Raw genomic sequence first — 15,722 nt, 5'->3', positions numbered from 1 at the left:
TGTCACGCTACCCCGACCTCAGAACTGAGGTGCTTTTAGAGCGTTTCCTGACTTCTCTCAGTAATACCGCCCTTTGCTGTTCACTGTGGATTTGGGGTCATAGCCTGAGATTGGCTGTGAGGGGGGTACGTCTTTGCAGAACAATTCCTTTTTCCAGATAGTAAAGAGCTCGTGTAACTAGCATCCTCTCCGCTGAATGGATGCTCCATCCAAGTCAAGTACCATCTGTGGAGTAGTTTTGGAGCTTTTCACAGTAGCCTTATAGCTGATGGGATTTTCAGTGGCCTTTACCACAGATGTGGCGTTTTGTGTCTGTAGAAAGTCACTGGATAATTGCTAGATAAGTGCTGACCAGCCCTGGCCCAAAGGGGCAGAACCGTTTTAGAGGAAGAGTCTCTGGTGATTGTGTTAAACTGCAATTGTTGTAGTGTAGAGACAGTTGTTGAAAAGCTGACTAAGAGAACAGATGGGTTGTGCATAAAAGTAAATTTAAGGATGGGTGTACTCCTTAGAGAAATCTGACGCAACTGTTTATCTAGCAGATCGGACTGGCTGACAGATTTTGTGTGTGGTATTACAGAAAACAAGGTTTACAATTAAATTATAGCATAAAATAATTTACGTTCAATTCACATTTCCTTAATATCTTCCCTCCAGTCAAAGGCTAGGCCACTCCTTCAATTCTCAAATAAATTGGTTAGTCTCTAAGGTGCCACAAGTCCTCCTTTTTTCTTTTTGCGAATACGGACTAACAAGGCTGTTACTCTGAATCCTTCAATTCAGTTGGCTACAGGATGGCCAGATGGCAATGCCAGGCGTGTGTCTCTCACAGATGGCATAGAAATGCAGGGCACTGCCACCAACAAAAGTAAGTCCTGCTGCTACTTCTGTCAGAAATGTGACCATCTGCTTTCATGGAGGGAAGATTTAAGGGCTTAATTCCAGTTATTGCAGCCCAGTATCAGCAAAGGAAGTTCAAAAACCAGTGTTTAAACTGAGCCAGCATTGAGAAACGTTTTAGAAGAATGAGACCCCCCACAGCCTTTCTTCTTCCCCCTCACACCCGTGTAACTTGATGGACTTAACCTTGTGACTCTGGCGTAAGTGAGAGCAGAATAAGGTGCTAGAATCTTATCAGCTCCCTTCGGTTAAATGTTTTGGGGCATAAAAATTGGTCTGAATTTTGAAACTTGCTTTGGTTCTTATGGTTCTCTTGCAAATCCAAGTTTACATGACATCACTTTGGTGGGACGTTCTGGATTCACAAATGTATCATCTGGCATTTTATTCACAGCTGCAGTTTGGAAGCGTCTCAGATGCTATTAGCAGAGTAGAGAGACATTTCTTGCATTTTGTTGACATTCTTTGTTAGTTAAGTGTTGGTCAACTTCCCTGCTCCCCACTTTTAAAAAAGACCATTCTTTCGGGGTAAAGAGGGGACATATACACAGCAGATATTTATATAAACTGTACATGATTGCATGATTTATGTAGTTAAATATTAATATGGTGAGTGCCAAGGCTTTTTTAAAAAACACTGTTGTGTGACTAAAAGTGAATGCGAACATACATTCACTTTGCAGAGTGCATTATAACCCTAATGGATACACTGCTATCTCAGGACAGTAGCAAATGAGCATTGTGGCATATGTATGTTAAAATTGCAGCCTCCCTCTTGTGTTAGCATAGTCGTCTGGACAAGTGGAACTGTTTCTTTCAGACCATATCTGCCTAGATATATATGTGTGTGTGTGGTTTAAAACATTGCATTCACACTTCACAGTTACTGAGCACGACTGATTTTATCGATGGTATTTCATAAGTAGCCAACAGGGAGCCTTGATGCCATTTGTCTGATGGCTACATCTGTTCTCGTGTCTTCCCTCTGGCTTGTTAAGAGCTACAGGATGTAGGAATTTGCCATTGTAAGTAGCAGGTCTCTTATCCTGACAGTATGTTCAAGCTTTCTGTCTGTGGTGGAGGACAAAGCTGATGTGGGCAGTAATTCCCGTAACATGCAGAGTGGGGAAATAGATTAATTAGACCTTATTTAGAGCTGCACTCTTCCTTTTCTGACTCGCCTGTGGAATACAAACTTTATTTTCCATGGGAGGAGACTGACACTCAAAGGTCCTACTCTTAATGAAACACGAGTGTCTTATTTTTTTAAGTCGGTCTCGACAACGGTAAATTACTAACAGTGTATTTGTGGCATAACAGGAAGAGCCTTAATCTGTTTTTATTCTGAAAAGTGACTAAAAATGCCTCCCTGCAGTTCCCTGCATAGGAACGTTCCTTTACTTCCGGAGCAGCCTGGCTTATTTCTACAAGTAAGCAGCGGCCTTTCCCTTAGCCTGGAATCTGGAACTTGAGTGGCTTTTAAATCACCACTCCGCATTCTGCTATTGGAACCAATTAACAATCCTCTGGAGTGGGCATGAGCCAAAACAGAACCTTTCTTTCCCACAGCTGCAGGCAGTGACTGTGGTAGGAAAAGGAATAAAGAGTTATTCCTCTAAAGTCAGCAGATATGACAAAATACACTGAGAGCTGAGTTAAGTGAGTGGCATGGTCACTTGAGATCATGGACCTTAAGAGACAAACTACAGAGACGTATCTGCTTTTTAAAAGCCCAACCACAAACATACCTACTGGTATAAAGTCCAACTAACCTCAGTTATTCTAAAAACCATTTGTTGAAATAAGAGAACTGTTAAGCGTTTTACTTTCCCCGTAGTGCTCTTGTGCTGTCCCTCCTTGTGACCAGAATACAAAGTGTCTGAGCTGCAGTTGGGTTAGTCTCAGGTGGTCAAGCCCAAGTCCATTCAAAATGAAAGCAGGAGACGCTCCATGTGGTGTTTGGAGATGCTTGTGTGTGTAATGTCTATGGTCTAAAGGCAGAGCTACATTTAGACGGGCAAACCCAGGTATATTCCTTCTTCCCCTTTCTCAGCACTGGCTTTACTTCCAAGAATAACAGGTCTATTGGCAGCATCTCCTGCAAGAGGTGATATTAGTGTTGGGTTCAAATCCTATTCAGGTATAGCCACAACCTGAACTCCAAAAAATGAGTTTTAAAGAACATGAAGCTGCTTCGAGCCCCCTCTTTCTGTGGGCTGACTATGCTGTGTAAGGGGTAGTGCTCTTTATCAGTACACTTGGAGTTTTGCTCCAAGGATGGATTTTTATTGAAGCTACAGGCTTTAACTGTTTTGTAAATAATTGCATTAGTGAATTTGCAAAGACTTTGGGGGCAACATAATTAAGACCTTCATGAACCAATGTAAGTGCCCAGAGCACTTTGGCATCCAGCTAGAATGAGGATTGAGAGCCACTTTGCTGTGGTTTCTTTCCAGTGATCAGTGTTTAACCAAACTGGTCTTTATTGTAAAGAGAACTAGAGACAATAGTGGATACGCTGATGTGAAGCCACTCAGAGAGGACATTAGCCCCCATGCTGTAGTATTTAACTGAATTTAAGGAATAGATTCTGTATGTTTACCTCAGTGTAAAGATTTAACCTTTCCATTGAGAGGAAAGGTTATTGCATGAAGCAATCTGTATTCTAGATAGCTTTCCTAAATGCCCAACCCTCTTCAAGGCAGGCTTCATACTGGTATAAACACTGTCCCTCTGTGGGCCCTTTACCTTTCTAGGATGTGAAGGGTAAAAAATGTGAATATTTGTTGTTTACTTCATTAGGCATAATTCATATGATGTGTTTATATGCAGAATCTCAATCAGACTGAAGCAAAACCATATGCAATTGGTTTATTATAAACTGTATATGATGTACAAACTAATAAACACTTAAATGATGAGCGTGTGACTGTTCTTGACCAGGCAAACAGCCAGGCTCTTCAGCTACCCCACGTTTTAAAGTTGGGCACCCTGTTGTGAGAACTTCCTGTCAAGGGTTTTCAGCATACAAACTGGGAGGAAGACTTGGGGGGTAGATGCCATTAAGGAAAAGGCATGTTCCCCAAAATGGCTATAAAGATGTACATAAATTGGGCCTGCTCTAGCTGAACACTTAATGGTCACCTTTTTTTCTGGGCTTCCCCTATGGAGCACACTGGAGCTCTTGTCAGGCTATGGTTGAGTTTCTCTGCTGAAGTGAAGGGAAACAGTGTGACTCGCTCAGAAGTGGAGTAAAGTGAACTGTTGTCCGTGTTCTCACTTTGAGAGCAGGAGGGCGGTGTTTATTGCTTTCACCAATAAACTCACCAAATTGCAGAATTTTATATTCCACCAGGTGAGCCCTAAAGCTTCCCTCAGTTTTGTTTTAGATGTTCAGAGAAGGGAACCCAAAGAAACTCCCCCCACATGAATTTGGGTTTTGCAAGCTTGCTTCGTAAGTGACCCTGCCCACACCCAGCTGCTGAACACAGTTAAGGTTGTGGTGTCATGGCGACAGATCCTTTACTGCTGTGAACCCTGCATGTGCATGTCAGACAGTAAACACACATTAATACTGGATTTATTTTAATACACTTTACAGTTCATGGGACATTGAGCCATAACATGAGTTTAAACTGCTTGGTCTGACCTGATTAGTTCAGCCAAATGTTACAGGAAGGTAATGACAGCAAATATCTGATCAGTAGGCAAGCAGCATCTCACTATGTTCACATGAGCAGAAATAAGTTTCAACTATAATTAAAAAGTGTAATAACTAAAATGTTTGAACATTAGACAACCAGCTGGAAAAATGTAGATTTGAGCAGGTTAAGTTAGGCATAAATTACAATGCCACCATTATTTACTTCCTAAGTAACATGTTAGCTTCATGTACTTCCATGCTAATCTTAACATTCAAAATAATTAGACTTTGAATCCAAAGCAGGAAAACCTGTTTTGCATGAAGTACAATTTAGTACTTCAGACATGATTTTAGTGTATAGGATCAGGAGTTAGAGATGGAAAAGACCTATTCGTTAATCTATTCCATCCCCTGCCAGGGCAGGATTGTTCCCTACAATATACATATAGTAGAGCTTTGTCCAGTCTCCGTTTAGATGTCTCATGTGATGGTGGCGCCTGCCATTTTCACTAGAAGACCGAGCAGATCTCACTTCTAGGAAGTTTTTCCTGATATTTAAATTCTGTTCATGATCTTACCCAGAGTAGTTCCATTTAATAGAGCTTCAATTTTAAACTGGAAGTAGATCCTTCTCCCACCCACCAATGCACTTCTCCTTTCTCTCACACCCAAGGAAGTCTTCAAAGCATTCTGGTAGCACATGAAGTTAGGGTAGGCCACACACTGCTAGCTATGGGGATGCAATAGTTTGACCCTTCTGAATGAAGATTCTTGTACTCCCCATAGTACATACCTAATCCTAGTGGTTTTAATCATCTGCTACCAAAGGCAGGATGTTCCATCAGCCTGTGGGGGACTGTACCAACTTAAAGCTGGGTTGAACTTTCAGCTTCAACTCACTTGGCTTCACAGAATGAAAAGTAGCTTAAAAACTTTGGTCCACCACTGTCTAAATCAGTTATTATGGTCACATCTTCGAACAATTGAGGTTCATAGGGAAATTACAAAACATGAACTATCAGGAATGATCCTCTGAGGAACAAAACGAGGAGTGAGACCTCTCTACAAATATCTATCATTTTAAAAAGTCATTCAGCACTTCAGTTATTTAAAAGATCCTATTTGGTCTACTTAATTATCAGAAATAGTTTTTAGCCACTTCGTTTTCCTTTACACTCAGGTCACCAATTTCCTTCCTGAGGGCCAATACATTGTCCCAGGAGAGACACTTCATACTAGAGTTTGCAAAAGGGCTACTTTAGTACACGTAGAACTTTCTTTTTACAATTTTATAAAGGTTACCCAAGTTATGGTCTTAAAAAAACCCCCAAACACACTGCACAGCTGGAGCACTTAGATGATAGTGCAGGGATTAAAGGCAGAGCCTCGCTTGTTACTGCCCTGAGTAGGCACGAGCTTTCCCTTGCCGTAGTAACCTGAGAAAATAGCCTTCACTTCAATCTTTTTAGAAAGTAGGAGCATCCACATGCCATTGCCAAAGTACTGCAGTTTCCCTCCACCAACTTCCTCAATTTCATCACCTTTGTTCCCTGCCTTTTCCAGCTTGACAAACTCCAGCAAGTCAATTCCAGTCTGGACCGGTTCTATGCCACTGGCACATCCAAGGGTAACGTGAGCCCGGCTGCCTTTGGGCAGGTTGTCTGTAGGCAATACCTTGTCCACGTCTCCCGGCCACAGCAGCAGTTCTTGCTCACTCAGTTCCACGCGAGCACCTGCCGTTTTTGTCGTGAGGAACAGCGCAGAGATAGTCAAGGTAAAGGCTTTTCCATAGGAAGCCTTCACAACCTAAGGGGAGAGAGGACCAAACGATTTGAATCCAGAATAGGACTTTGACTGACTCTAAATGTGACATTAACCTTGCCCTGCCAAGCCCCTTCAAAGGTTTACGCATCCAGATCTACTTCTTTGCCTTTTCAGTTAGATTCTTCACTGATCTCCTTTGAGGAATTCTCACACATTCCATGTATATGCTACGAAGTGTACCATGAACAGCCGCTCTCCTCAACAATCTTAGGGATTTCACTGGCCTTCTCCAACACTCAATATGGTATGAAAACAACATCATGGTTACAGGTCACTCCCCCTTTTGGTCATCTTAATTTATGTATTTTAATTGGAACCTCAGGCTGATCAGATCTGGTACAAAAGATGGAAGTGACAATACCTTAACTCATGATCACTCAAAACCAAGCCAGGAGAGAAGAACTCTAGTACTTACAGGAAAAACCCCACAAGAAACAGCAGTTAGTCTGGAGATGAAAACTTCCTCAGTGCATTTCCCTGTCAATGTTATTTCTCGGTCCTGAGGAGTAACAGTCTTACTATTTCTCTACTAACCAGGCTGTCAAGTGAGCCAGCTTCACAAGTGCTGTTGTGAGGGGGACATCTGCAGCTGTGCTAAGGTTTTAGAAAGCTGCATGGCCACATCAAATCTACCAGGGTAAAAGGTTGGCATAACACACAACTTGAACACATGTTTTTGAAAGAAGAAAAAAAACAAACAAACCCAAGACACTAACTTCTTGTTGTGCATATTCATCAGCTCCCATAGCCTTTCCAAAGTCAGTAAATTTTGTAGTACAGTGCAATACGCCGGGTGGCCTTTTCGCAAAGTAGCTGGTCAGGTCCAATTTTACTTTGGGATCTTCGGCAGGAAGAACTGCAAGTGTAGACAAGCAATATTACTACTGACAAATTAATATTCATCTTCCCCTGCAAATACTCATTTAAGAGGTATACTTAAGGTTTAATTTTATTTGGAGCCGAGTGCGCTAGACAGCAGGAGAAAATGAAGTGTTCTTTATCCACACAACTAGTATAGTCCAGCAATGCAAGCTTCCTTGCACTGCTAGCTAGTTTGCCTAGGCCTTGATATTGCAGGGATCACTTTAGGGGCAACATGCTGTTTCAGTCTATTTTTATTCGGTCCTTGACCTCTCTCCTCCAACTTACTTCACATAGAGCATCACAGAAAGCAGGTGGGAATGGCTTGGTTATTTCCAGTCTAAGCTGGATTCAACCCTGTGGGCTGCAGGCTCAAGGTTCTATATCCCATTGCAAATCCCCTAAACATCATGTTTCAAAAACTTTTTAAATTTAAAAGAAGCAGTAGGTTGTGTTTCCCTACATAAAAATGATTTAAAGCTGCTTCTGCTTTTTGGACAAAACGCCTTGTTGTTCTAATCGGTGTCTTTAAATATAACTTGTGGAGAATTTAGACTGAACTGGAAGTGTTACTTTGGAAGCTGAGTGGGCAAGTTTGTTCCCTGTGTTGTCTACTAAGCGGTAACCTTCCCTCTGGTTAGTAGAATAAAAAGCTTGGTAACATTTATATACGTACAGTACTTAGACTCCTTTTTGAATACTTTAAGACTTCCAAGCTCATCTAAAAAGGCTTGCCCAGTCTTCCTCAAGTTCTCAGAACTCTTTTTGCTCAAAAACCATCCATAATACAAAGGTAGGAAATCCTTCTCCAAGCTTGGTTTCATCTTCTTCAAATCTTCAACAGACAGTTTCCACTGATTCTTATCCTTAAGCTGCAAGCAATCCATCTTCCAAGGTGTTTTGGGCTCAACAAAGAGGACTTTATACTGGTATCTGTCAGCAATATCAAAGAGTTGGTCTAGCCGTTCCCGTTCATGGTGAGTATCATCCACAACAACAACACTGATGTCTCGCTTGCAATAGTCAACTAAATCCTCATCCAACTTTGAATAATCTTCAGGAATGGAGCTTCTTATTGCAGGTATAAATTTATACGTATCTGCTGAAACGATCTTGCAGGCATCCTTATACTGGTCTTGAATAGCCTGGGCAAGAGTGGATTTCCCACTGCCAGGCAGGCCTCTTATGATAAAAAGGGTTTTAGATTCTTTGACTGTAGAAATGGTAGTATCGTCGTCAAAGAATGGAAACTGCAGATTTTCAGGCCTCTCTTTCGATGACTGAGTAGACATTTTTCTAAATATTTTAGGCAGGAATGTATGGCTCTTCCGGGTAAAGCCTCTGTTCTGAAAGTTTAAAGAAGTTAATTTGTATGATTTTTTTTGCTGTAACAATCCAAACAGATACCATCTTTCTGACACTAAACAATGTATCACTGTTCGAGTTCTTACTAGACAGAAGCAATTTTTTTGCTATTCACATGTGTTAAATGGTCCATTGATAGTTTTAAATGACACTGTTCTGTCATAAGTCTGTGCCACCATTATCAGTATTAAACCTCATCCTACAGTGCTCTGAACACCACAAATTTACCCTTAAATGTTTCTGCTGGCTCCCCTCCTAATGGGTCAAAGTGACCTTTTTAATCTGAATTTAGAAGAAAATTAAAATGTAAAGGGGTAGGCCAGCCCTGCCTGCTCATTTCTCTGTGGATTATGCCTTTTACTAGCTAGATGCTCACACCTGTTTCCAAACTGGCTTGTGCAGGGTTATACCATTGCAAACTCCATGCTTATACAGAGTGTTTACCCCCCTTGAATTCTAGCATACCAGACACCAGTTTATGGGTCAAACTCAATTCAGTCCATATGAAAATAAAAAGCTGTAAGGTTACCATATTGAAACTTCTATTCAAAGACACTGCTCACAGAAACTTAAATATAGCCTGAACAGGAGAAGTGAAAGCTCATGCTACTGTGACAGCTGTTGATGTTGGGAAGATTCAATTAAAGAACAAAAACTAAAATGCAGAGACTACAAAAAGTTTGATTTGCTTTTAAGTCTGATATTTTACAGCAGTCGTTCTCAGACTTTTATACTGGTGACCCCTTTCACAGAGCAAGCCTCTGAGTGCAACCCCCGCCCTATACATTAAAAACACTTTTTTATATATTTAACACTATTATAAATGCTGGAGGTGAAAGAGGGTTTTGGGGTGGAGGTTGACAGCTCGTGACCGCCCCCCCCCATGTAATAACCTCACGACCCCCAGTTTGAGAACCCCCGTTTTACAGGTATTTTTCCAGTTGCGTGTAAGAGACCACTTAGAGAGAAGTCTGCCTGCAGGAGTGTGTACTTACTGCTGCACATCATGCCAAAAAGACCCTTTCCTCTTGGATGCTGTGCTGAAGGGCACCCCTGGAAATGAGGTAAGATCTTTATTGACAACTAACTGCTGCAGGGTAGAATAATTTTGTGTTGCTGTACTTGTGGCAAAGACATTTAAAGCCCCACAAGTGGCATTATGTGGGGCTGACGGGAAACCAAAACTAGTGAAATCGCTTGGATTCTACAGAAACAGGCACTTCTGGAAAAGCGTAAGAGGCAGCTGTTTGCATGATTCTGCCTGTCAGAGTTTTTTGCACTGCAAGCAGGATTCACAATGGGATGTGGTTACTCTGGAAAGAAATTAGATTAGGATCTTTCCATGTAGGAATAATTCAAAGTACATCAGAATTAAACACTGGCCTTTGTGAAATGGTAGGACATTTTGGGGTGGGACTTGGTCCTGCAGTGATGTATTATCACAAACTTGGCATTATGACATCACACAAGTTTCTTTGACAATATACTGTGGAATCCCTATAGAACCAAGTAGAAGCTGGAATTTGAAGGAAAAGGGTATTTTAAAGACACATATTTTCATTAGTACTAGCAGGGACAAAGATTTTTGTAAACATTAAATAGCCTCTTAATTTTCGCCTTGGGCATATTCTGGCCACTGAGATTGGTTAACCTGGTATGGAGCAACAGCTTGGTTTACCAATGGTGGTTTCACTACAACTAATTAGTAGAAACAAGGGTGGAGACCAAATGCTAGAGAAGTGACACTGCTGACTCAAAGCTTGGATCATCTTGTACTATTCAAGTATTTATTTGGTCTGTGGCAGAGGGAAAGTGCTTGATTCTGCTCACCAGTTGTCATGGGGTAAAGACAGTGGAGGTATGTCTGTGGAAACTAACATTTTGCTTGTATCATTCTCTCCACCCTTCTTATGTGGTTTTCATCACTTTTAAGCAATTTGGGACAAGAGCTGTGTCTTCTTTTATGTCCAAGAAGTGCCTAGCATGTTTGTGGGTGGTACTAAAACGATTTCCCCATGCTAATTTTCCCCCTACTGTTACTCACACCTTCTTGTCAACTGTTTGAAATGGGCCACCCTAATTATCACTAGGAAAGTTTTTTTTTCTCTTGCTGATAATAGCTCACCTTAATTGATTAGAATTGGTATGGCAACACCCATTTTTTCACGTTTGTGTGTGTGTCTATCTTCCTACTGTATTTTCCACTGCATGCATCTGATGAAGTGGGTTTTAGTCCCTGAAAGCTTATGCCCAAATAAATTTGTTAATCTCTGAGATGCCACAAGTCCTCCTCGTTCTTTTTACTAAAATATAAATCCCTTTAAAACTGAACTGAAGCTACAAAAAGTAGGATGATGAACTCAAAATGTAGTCCTGTAACTGACCATTGTGTACTGTTGGCACATTTTATGCAGAGTGCTTACCAGAGAAAGTAGCTCATTTATATTAAAAAGTGGCCTTGGGCCTTGTTTGGAAGAATGCAAACGATCCACCCGGAATTCTCTTGGGAGCTTGGCAGAGCTAATATTCCCTCTTGGTAAGCACATGGTACTTTTTACTCATTACAGAGGTACTTAGTGTCTCATTTCATCTCTTGGGCTCTTTGTCCACATGGAAGTAGTTTGAATGGGAGCTGTAAAACTTGTTTCTACATCTAACTGTTGGATCAGATTTGACTTGACAGGGTCCACTTAACCTCAACAAGTATGCAGGTAATAAGTGAGAGTCAGATTGTGTAAGAGCTACAACCACAAGGGAGCATCTGAGTGCGGCATGCATCTAGTATTTGGATGGGGACTGGTTTGCAGTCAAACTATTTTGATGAAACCAGCTGTTGGTGACCAGCAGTAACGGAGGCATTCTTTTTAAAATGCAAACAACAGAACAATAATAGAAAACCCCCTCAGCACCCATTGTTTATCAGCCAGCTTTAAATAATAAGCTCTTTAATGAAACCAGGCCACATACAAAATGGACAGACAATGGTACCACACAAATAAGTCTTAAAGGAGCAGTTGGCCAGTTTCTGATTAAACAATCTATTCAATTCAACACCAGCTCTGTCATTTCTCCCCTTCCCCCCAGTTGTCCCTACAAAGCTCCTATTTGTATGGAAACAAGTATTTGGTCTCCTTTCCAGGAAAGAGGATGAATTTTAAGTGGCACTGGTAAGATTTGCAACAGTGTTTTACTCCCTGCTAAGAAGGGCGGGGTGGGGGTGAGGGGATAAAGCAGTTAGCAGTTTTCTATCGGACATGACTAGTGAGGTTTTTTCTAGAGGGCACAGGCACTGCGGTTAGGAGGAGAACCTCTAAGCACTGGTGGCCCAACAAAGGATTTAGAAAAATGAGTGGCATTAAGACGTCGGTTAAACCTTGCCACTCACATCACCTCACTTGGCATTCCACCCTCTGCTGTTGTTTTTAAGTAGTTTGCAATAGAGACCGTGACTTTTTTCCATCGGTAATGCATACAATACATCTTGGGAACTATACAAAGACTAAATTCCAATGCAATCTGTGGAGTGGGTTTGGAGCTATGTTAGAGAGTCTAGGCTCTCTTCTTATTCTTAATCACAATACCCATTTCTGCAGGTGGCAGAAAGTTGCCTGTCTATTCAAAGAGGGGTGGTTCCAGGAAGTGAGATTTGAACTTCCGTTTATAGTCTCATTGGAGAGATGGCCTGTGCAGGAAACTTGCTCAGGTTTATTTTCCCCAGCACTCCTAACCCCAACTAACGTTTCAAACACTCCACACTTGCGACAGACAGACATTGCCTATAGCACAAACATAGGGAGACACAACAGTTCAAATTAGCCAGACCAGCAACATGCTTGATGGAGTTCCTAGGATGCGTTTCTTTAATTTCTGCCACTCACTGCAAGGGGGATTGTAGTGGTTTACAAGGGCTCCAAGGGAGAAACATCCCCTCTCTTGGTCGTTTAGTGAGCCGGTCCTTTCACAGTCTTGTTAAAATACTTCTGAAGATCCGAGTTTTTCTCTTTTCACTGTAGTATGCTATACCAAGTATCAGCTACTTAAAATGTCAGTCAGCACCCTTTCAAAGCTACATCATTCTGACCCTGTGTAGTAATATCTATATTTTGCTTGTTTGTTGAACAGGAAATGTGAACGTTTCCAAAAAGTTAATTTAACGTGTAATAGGCTGCTACCTCTTTCCTTGCCTACACCCACAGAGTTTGTATTTAAGTGAGAATACAAGTCCTCTCATCCTGACTAATGGGAACATGCACAGAGCACATCTTGATAAAACAGCAGGAAATTTTTTTTTCGGGGGAGAAGGTTCTAAGCTAGACTGGCACTGTCCAATGTCGCACTCATCCTACAAGTGGCTCTGTCTGAGCAGACCTTTACATGCTAGCCGAGCCCTGGGGGAGTTTAACTGCAGGATCATGGCCAATATCTGTCGCAGATTGTCCGTCCTATCCCCCCACCCCAGCCACCCCATCCCTCTCACAGCACTACCCAGTCCCCTCCCCAAGCACCTGAAGACATGAGTTTGGAAATTCTGCCACCAGTTACGCACAGCTACAGCATAGTTTTGATTGCAAATTATGGAGCAGATCCTCCTTCACAGTCTCTTTAAAACTTTTTCCTCCCTGCGTCACTACCAGCCATTGTGCAATGCATTTCAGCAACATTTAACCCCTCACTCACTCAACACATAGAAGGTTCACAGGGCCCCAAATAAAAGAGGAGACCTTACGTTGTCAGGGGAGCGCCAGCAGGCTCTCTCTGCCTCCAAGATGAAGGCTGTGACGATCTTAACCTGACTGTTTAGCATGCAGTTTGGCACTTTACAAAGATAGCGAGCTGCTCGGAGCGGGGGGCTGCATTAACCTGGCTCAGACAGTCGCTACACAGCTCAGAATTTGTAGATGCTGTTGATAAAGATAAAAGGAAACGAAACCTCCCAGGGACTCTGCATCTCTCATACAGGCGGATGGTTGCATGAGAAATTCAGATGTCTGGGTGGGTTTTATTTTCTTCCTGTATTTACAGACATACGATGTGGTGCTGTCCTCGCCTTGGGGGCTGGCTCTAACTCTCTTAAGTTTTAAAAGCTCTCCTGCAGGCATAGCAAGCATTCAGGCTGGACCTTGCATGGATCCCCCTGAATTTCCACAGCCTGCGAGCCCTGCCTGGGGTCACCAAAGCCAGGGTGTCCAGATGTCCTGATTTTTATAGAAACAATTCCGAGAGCGGGGCTTTGTCTTACACAGGTGCCTATTGCTCTACGACCCTGTCCTGATTCTTCACGCTTTCTACCTGGTCAAAACACACCCCCACCCCACTGTATGCAATAGATGGGACAGTCCAGAAACTAGCACCCTATGGGGGACTGGCTGAAACCCCCCTGTCTGCTCCTAGGAAGTGGCTGCCCCCCAGCTAGGAGGGTCGGGGGGGGGGGGTTCACCCTATTGCTACCCCAAGACGCTACACCAGCCTTGCAGAAGGTCCATAACATGCCAGCCCAGGCAAGAAGCCCCCGGGGCTGGGAGAGGCACTGTGGGGGGTGCTCTGCTCAGCCCCCCTCAGCGGGGGGGTCCCATTCACCAGCAAAACACTTCACACACGCACACCCCCACTGTGATCCCTGTATCCCCACAGCATATGGCCCCCTGACCTGATCCTATAGCCCCCCACAAAACCCCCCTTACCACCCCCTTGCCCCTCTCAGTCACCTACCCCCTACAGTCCCCCCACCTCTCCAGGCACCTACCCCCCATGGTGCCCCTTACCTCCCCTATAGCCCCTCACAGCCCCCACAGACACCTACCCCCTCCAGTCCCCATATCTCCCTACAGCGCCCCTTACCCCCTATAGCCCCCATGACCCCCCACAGTCCCCCTTACTCCCCCAGAGCCCCCCACAGCCCCCCTTACTCCCCTATAGCCCCCACGACCCCTTCAGACACCGACCCCCTACTGCCCCACAACCCCCATAGTCCCCTACAGCCCCCCCTTACCTCCTCTATAGCCCCCACGACCCCCCACAGCCCCCCTTACTCCCCTCAGACACCGACCCCCTACAGCCCCCCTTACTCCCCCTAGAGCCCCCTGCGACCCCCCACAGCCCCCCTTACTCCCCTTAGAGCCCCCCACGACCCCCCACAGCCCCCCTTACTCCTCTCAGACACCGACCCCTACTGCCCCACAACCCCCATAGTCCCCTACAGCCCCCCCCTTACCTCCTCTATAGCCCCCCACGACCCCCACAGCCCCCCTTACTCCCCTTAGAGCCCCCCGCGACCCCCACAGCCCCCTTACTCCCCTCAGACACCGACCCCTACTGCCCCACAACCCCCATAGTCCCCTACAGCCCCCCCTTACCTCCTCTATAGCCCCCCACGACCCCCCCACAGCCCCTCTTACAGCCCCCCGCGACCCCCCACAGCCCCCCTTACTCCCCTCAGACACCGACCCCCTACAGCCCCCCTTACTCCCCCTAGAGCCCCCTGTGACCCCCCACAGCCCCCCTTACTCCCCTCAGACACCGACCCCCCCTACAGCCCCCCCTTACTCCTCTTCCAGCCCCCCACGGCCCCCTTACTCCCCCCACGGGCCCCGCCGCGCCGCCCGAGCCGCTCACCATGGCGAGGGCGGCGCCTCCAGCGGCTGCGGCTGCCGAGCGGAGGGGACGCGGCTCTGTCAGGGGCCCGCCCGCCGCGATTTTCATAGCCCCGCCGCGGTGGGCGGGAGGCGCCGAATGCGCACGCGCCGGCCAAAGGCCTGACGGCCAGCAGCCCCTAGCGGCCAGGCCGGGCATTGCACGCCCCCGAAGCCAGCCACAGGGCCCCCCCCCCCCGCAGGCTTGCAAGCTGAGCTCTGAGCAGCGGGGACACCAGCAGCCTGCCCCCGCCAACCCGGCCTGGTGGTGTGAGTGCTCGCACTCACACAGCCGCCGTGCGCACAGACACGCCTGCTCCTTCACGCACCCCCGCTCGGCCTGTGCAGCCCCTGGCGCACCGGGCCGGGCTTGCCGCGCCTGATCTGCCTTGCGCAGTGAGCGGCTTCACAGGGGTGCCCTTTAAAGTAGCAGCAGTAGAGCTGGCTGGGCAACGCTTCTAAGCACAGCTGAACGGGGCAGGGGCCGGCGCTGTTTCAGG

The 15,722-nt window shown here is 45.1% G+C and overlaps 1 protein-coding gene across 1 annotated transcript; it reads right to left on the bottom strand.

Moving 5' to 3' along the window:
- Positions 1-4,462: 4,462 nt before the first annotated feature.
- On the bottom strand, positions 4,463-15,382 carry CNP (2'',3''-cyclic nucleotide 3'' phosphodiesterase; the record flags this gene model as incomplete). Its single annotated transcript, XM_084615616.1, has 4 exons — positions 4,463-6,349; positions 7,084-7,223; positions 7,905-8,574; positions 15,206-15,382. The coding sequence occupies 4 exons, from the start codon at positions 15,380-15,382 to the stop codon at positions 5,897-5,899; spliced, it is 1,440 nt and encodes a 479-aa protein (XP_084471742.1). The 3' UTR covers positions 4,463-5,896.
- Between the last annotated feature and the right edge of the window lie 340 nt (positions 15,383-15,722).

The sequence above is a fragment of the Lepidochelys olivacea genome (genome assembly GCF_965140295.1).
Source record: "Lepidochelys olivacea isolate rLepOli2 genome assembly, chromosome: 27".
NCBI classification, from domain to species: Eukaryota; Metazoa; Chordata; order Testudines; family Cheloniidae; genus Lepidochelys; species Lepidochelys olivacea.
Note: the sequence above shows the minus strand (reverse complement) of the source record. Positions and strands in the feature narration are given on the sequence as shown.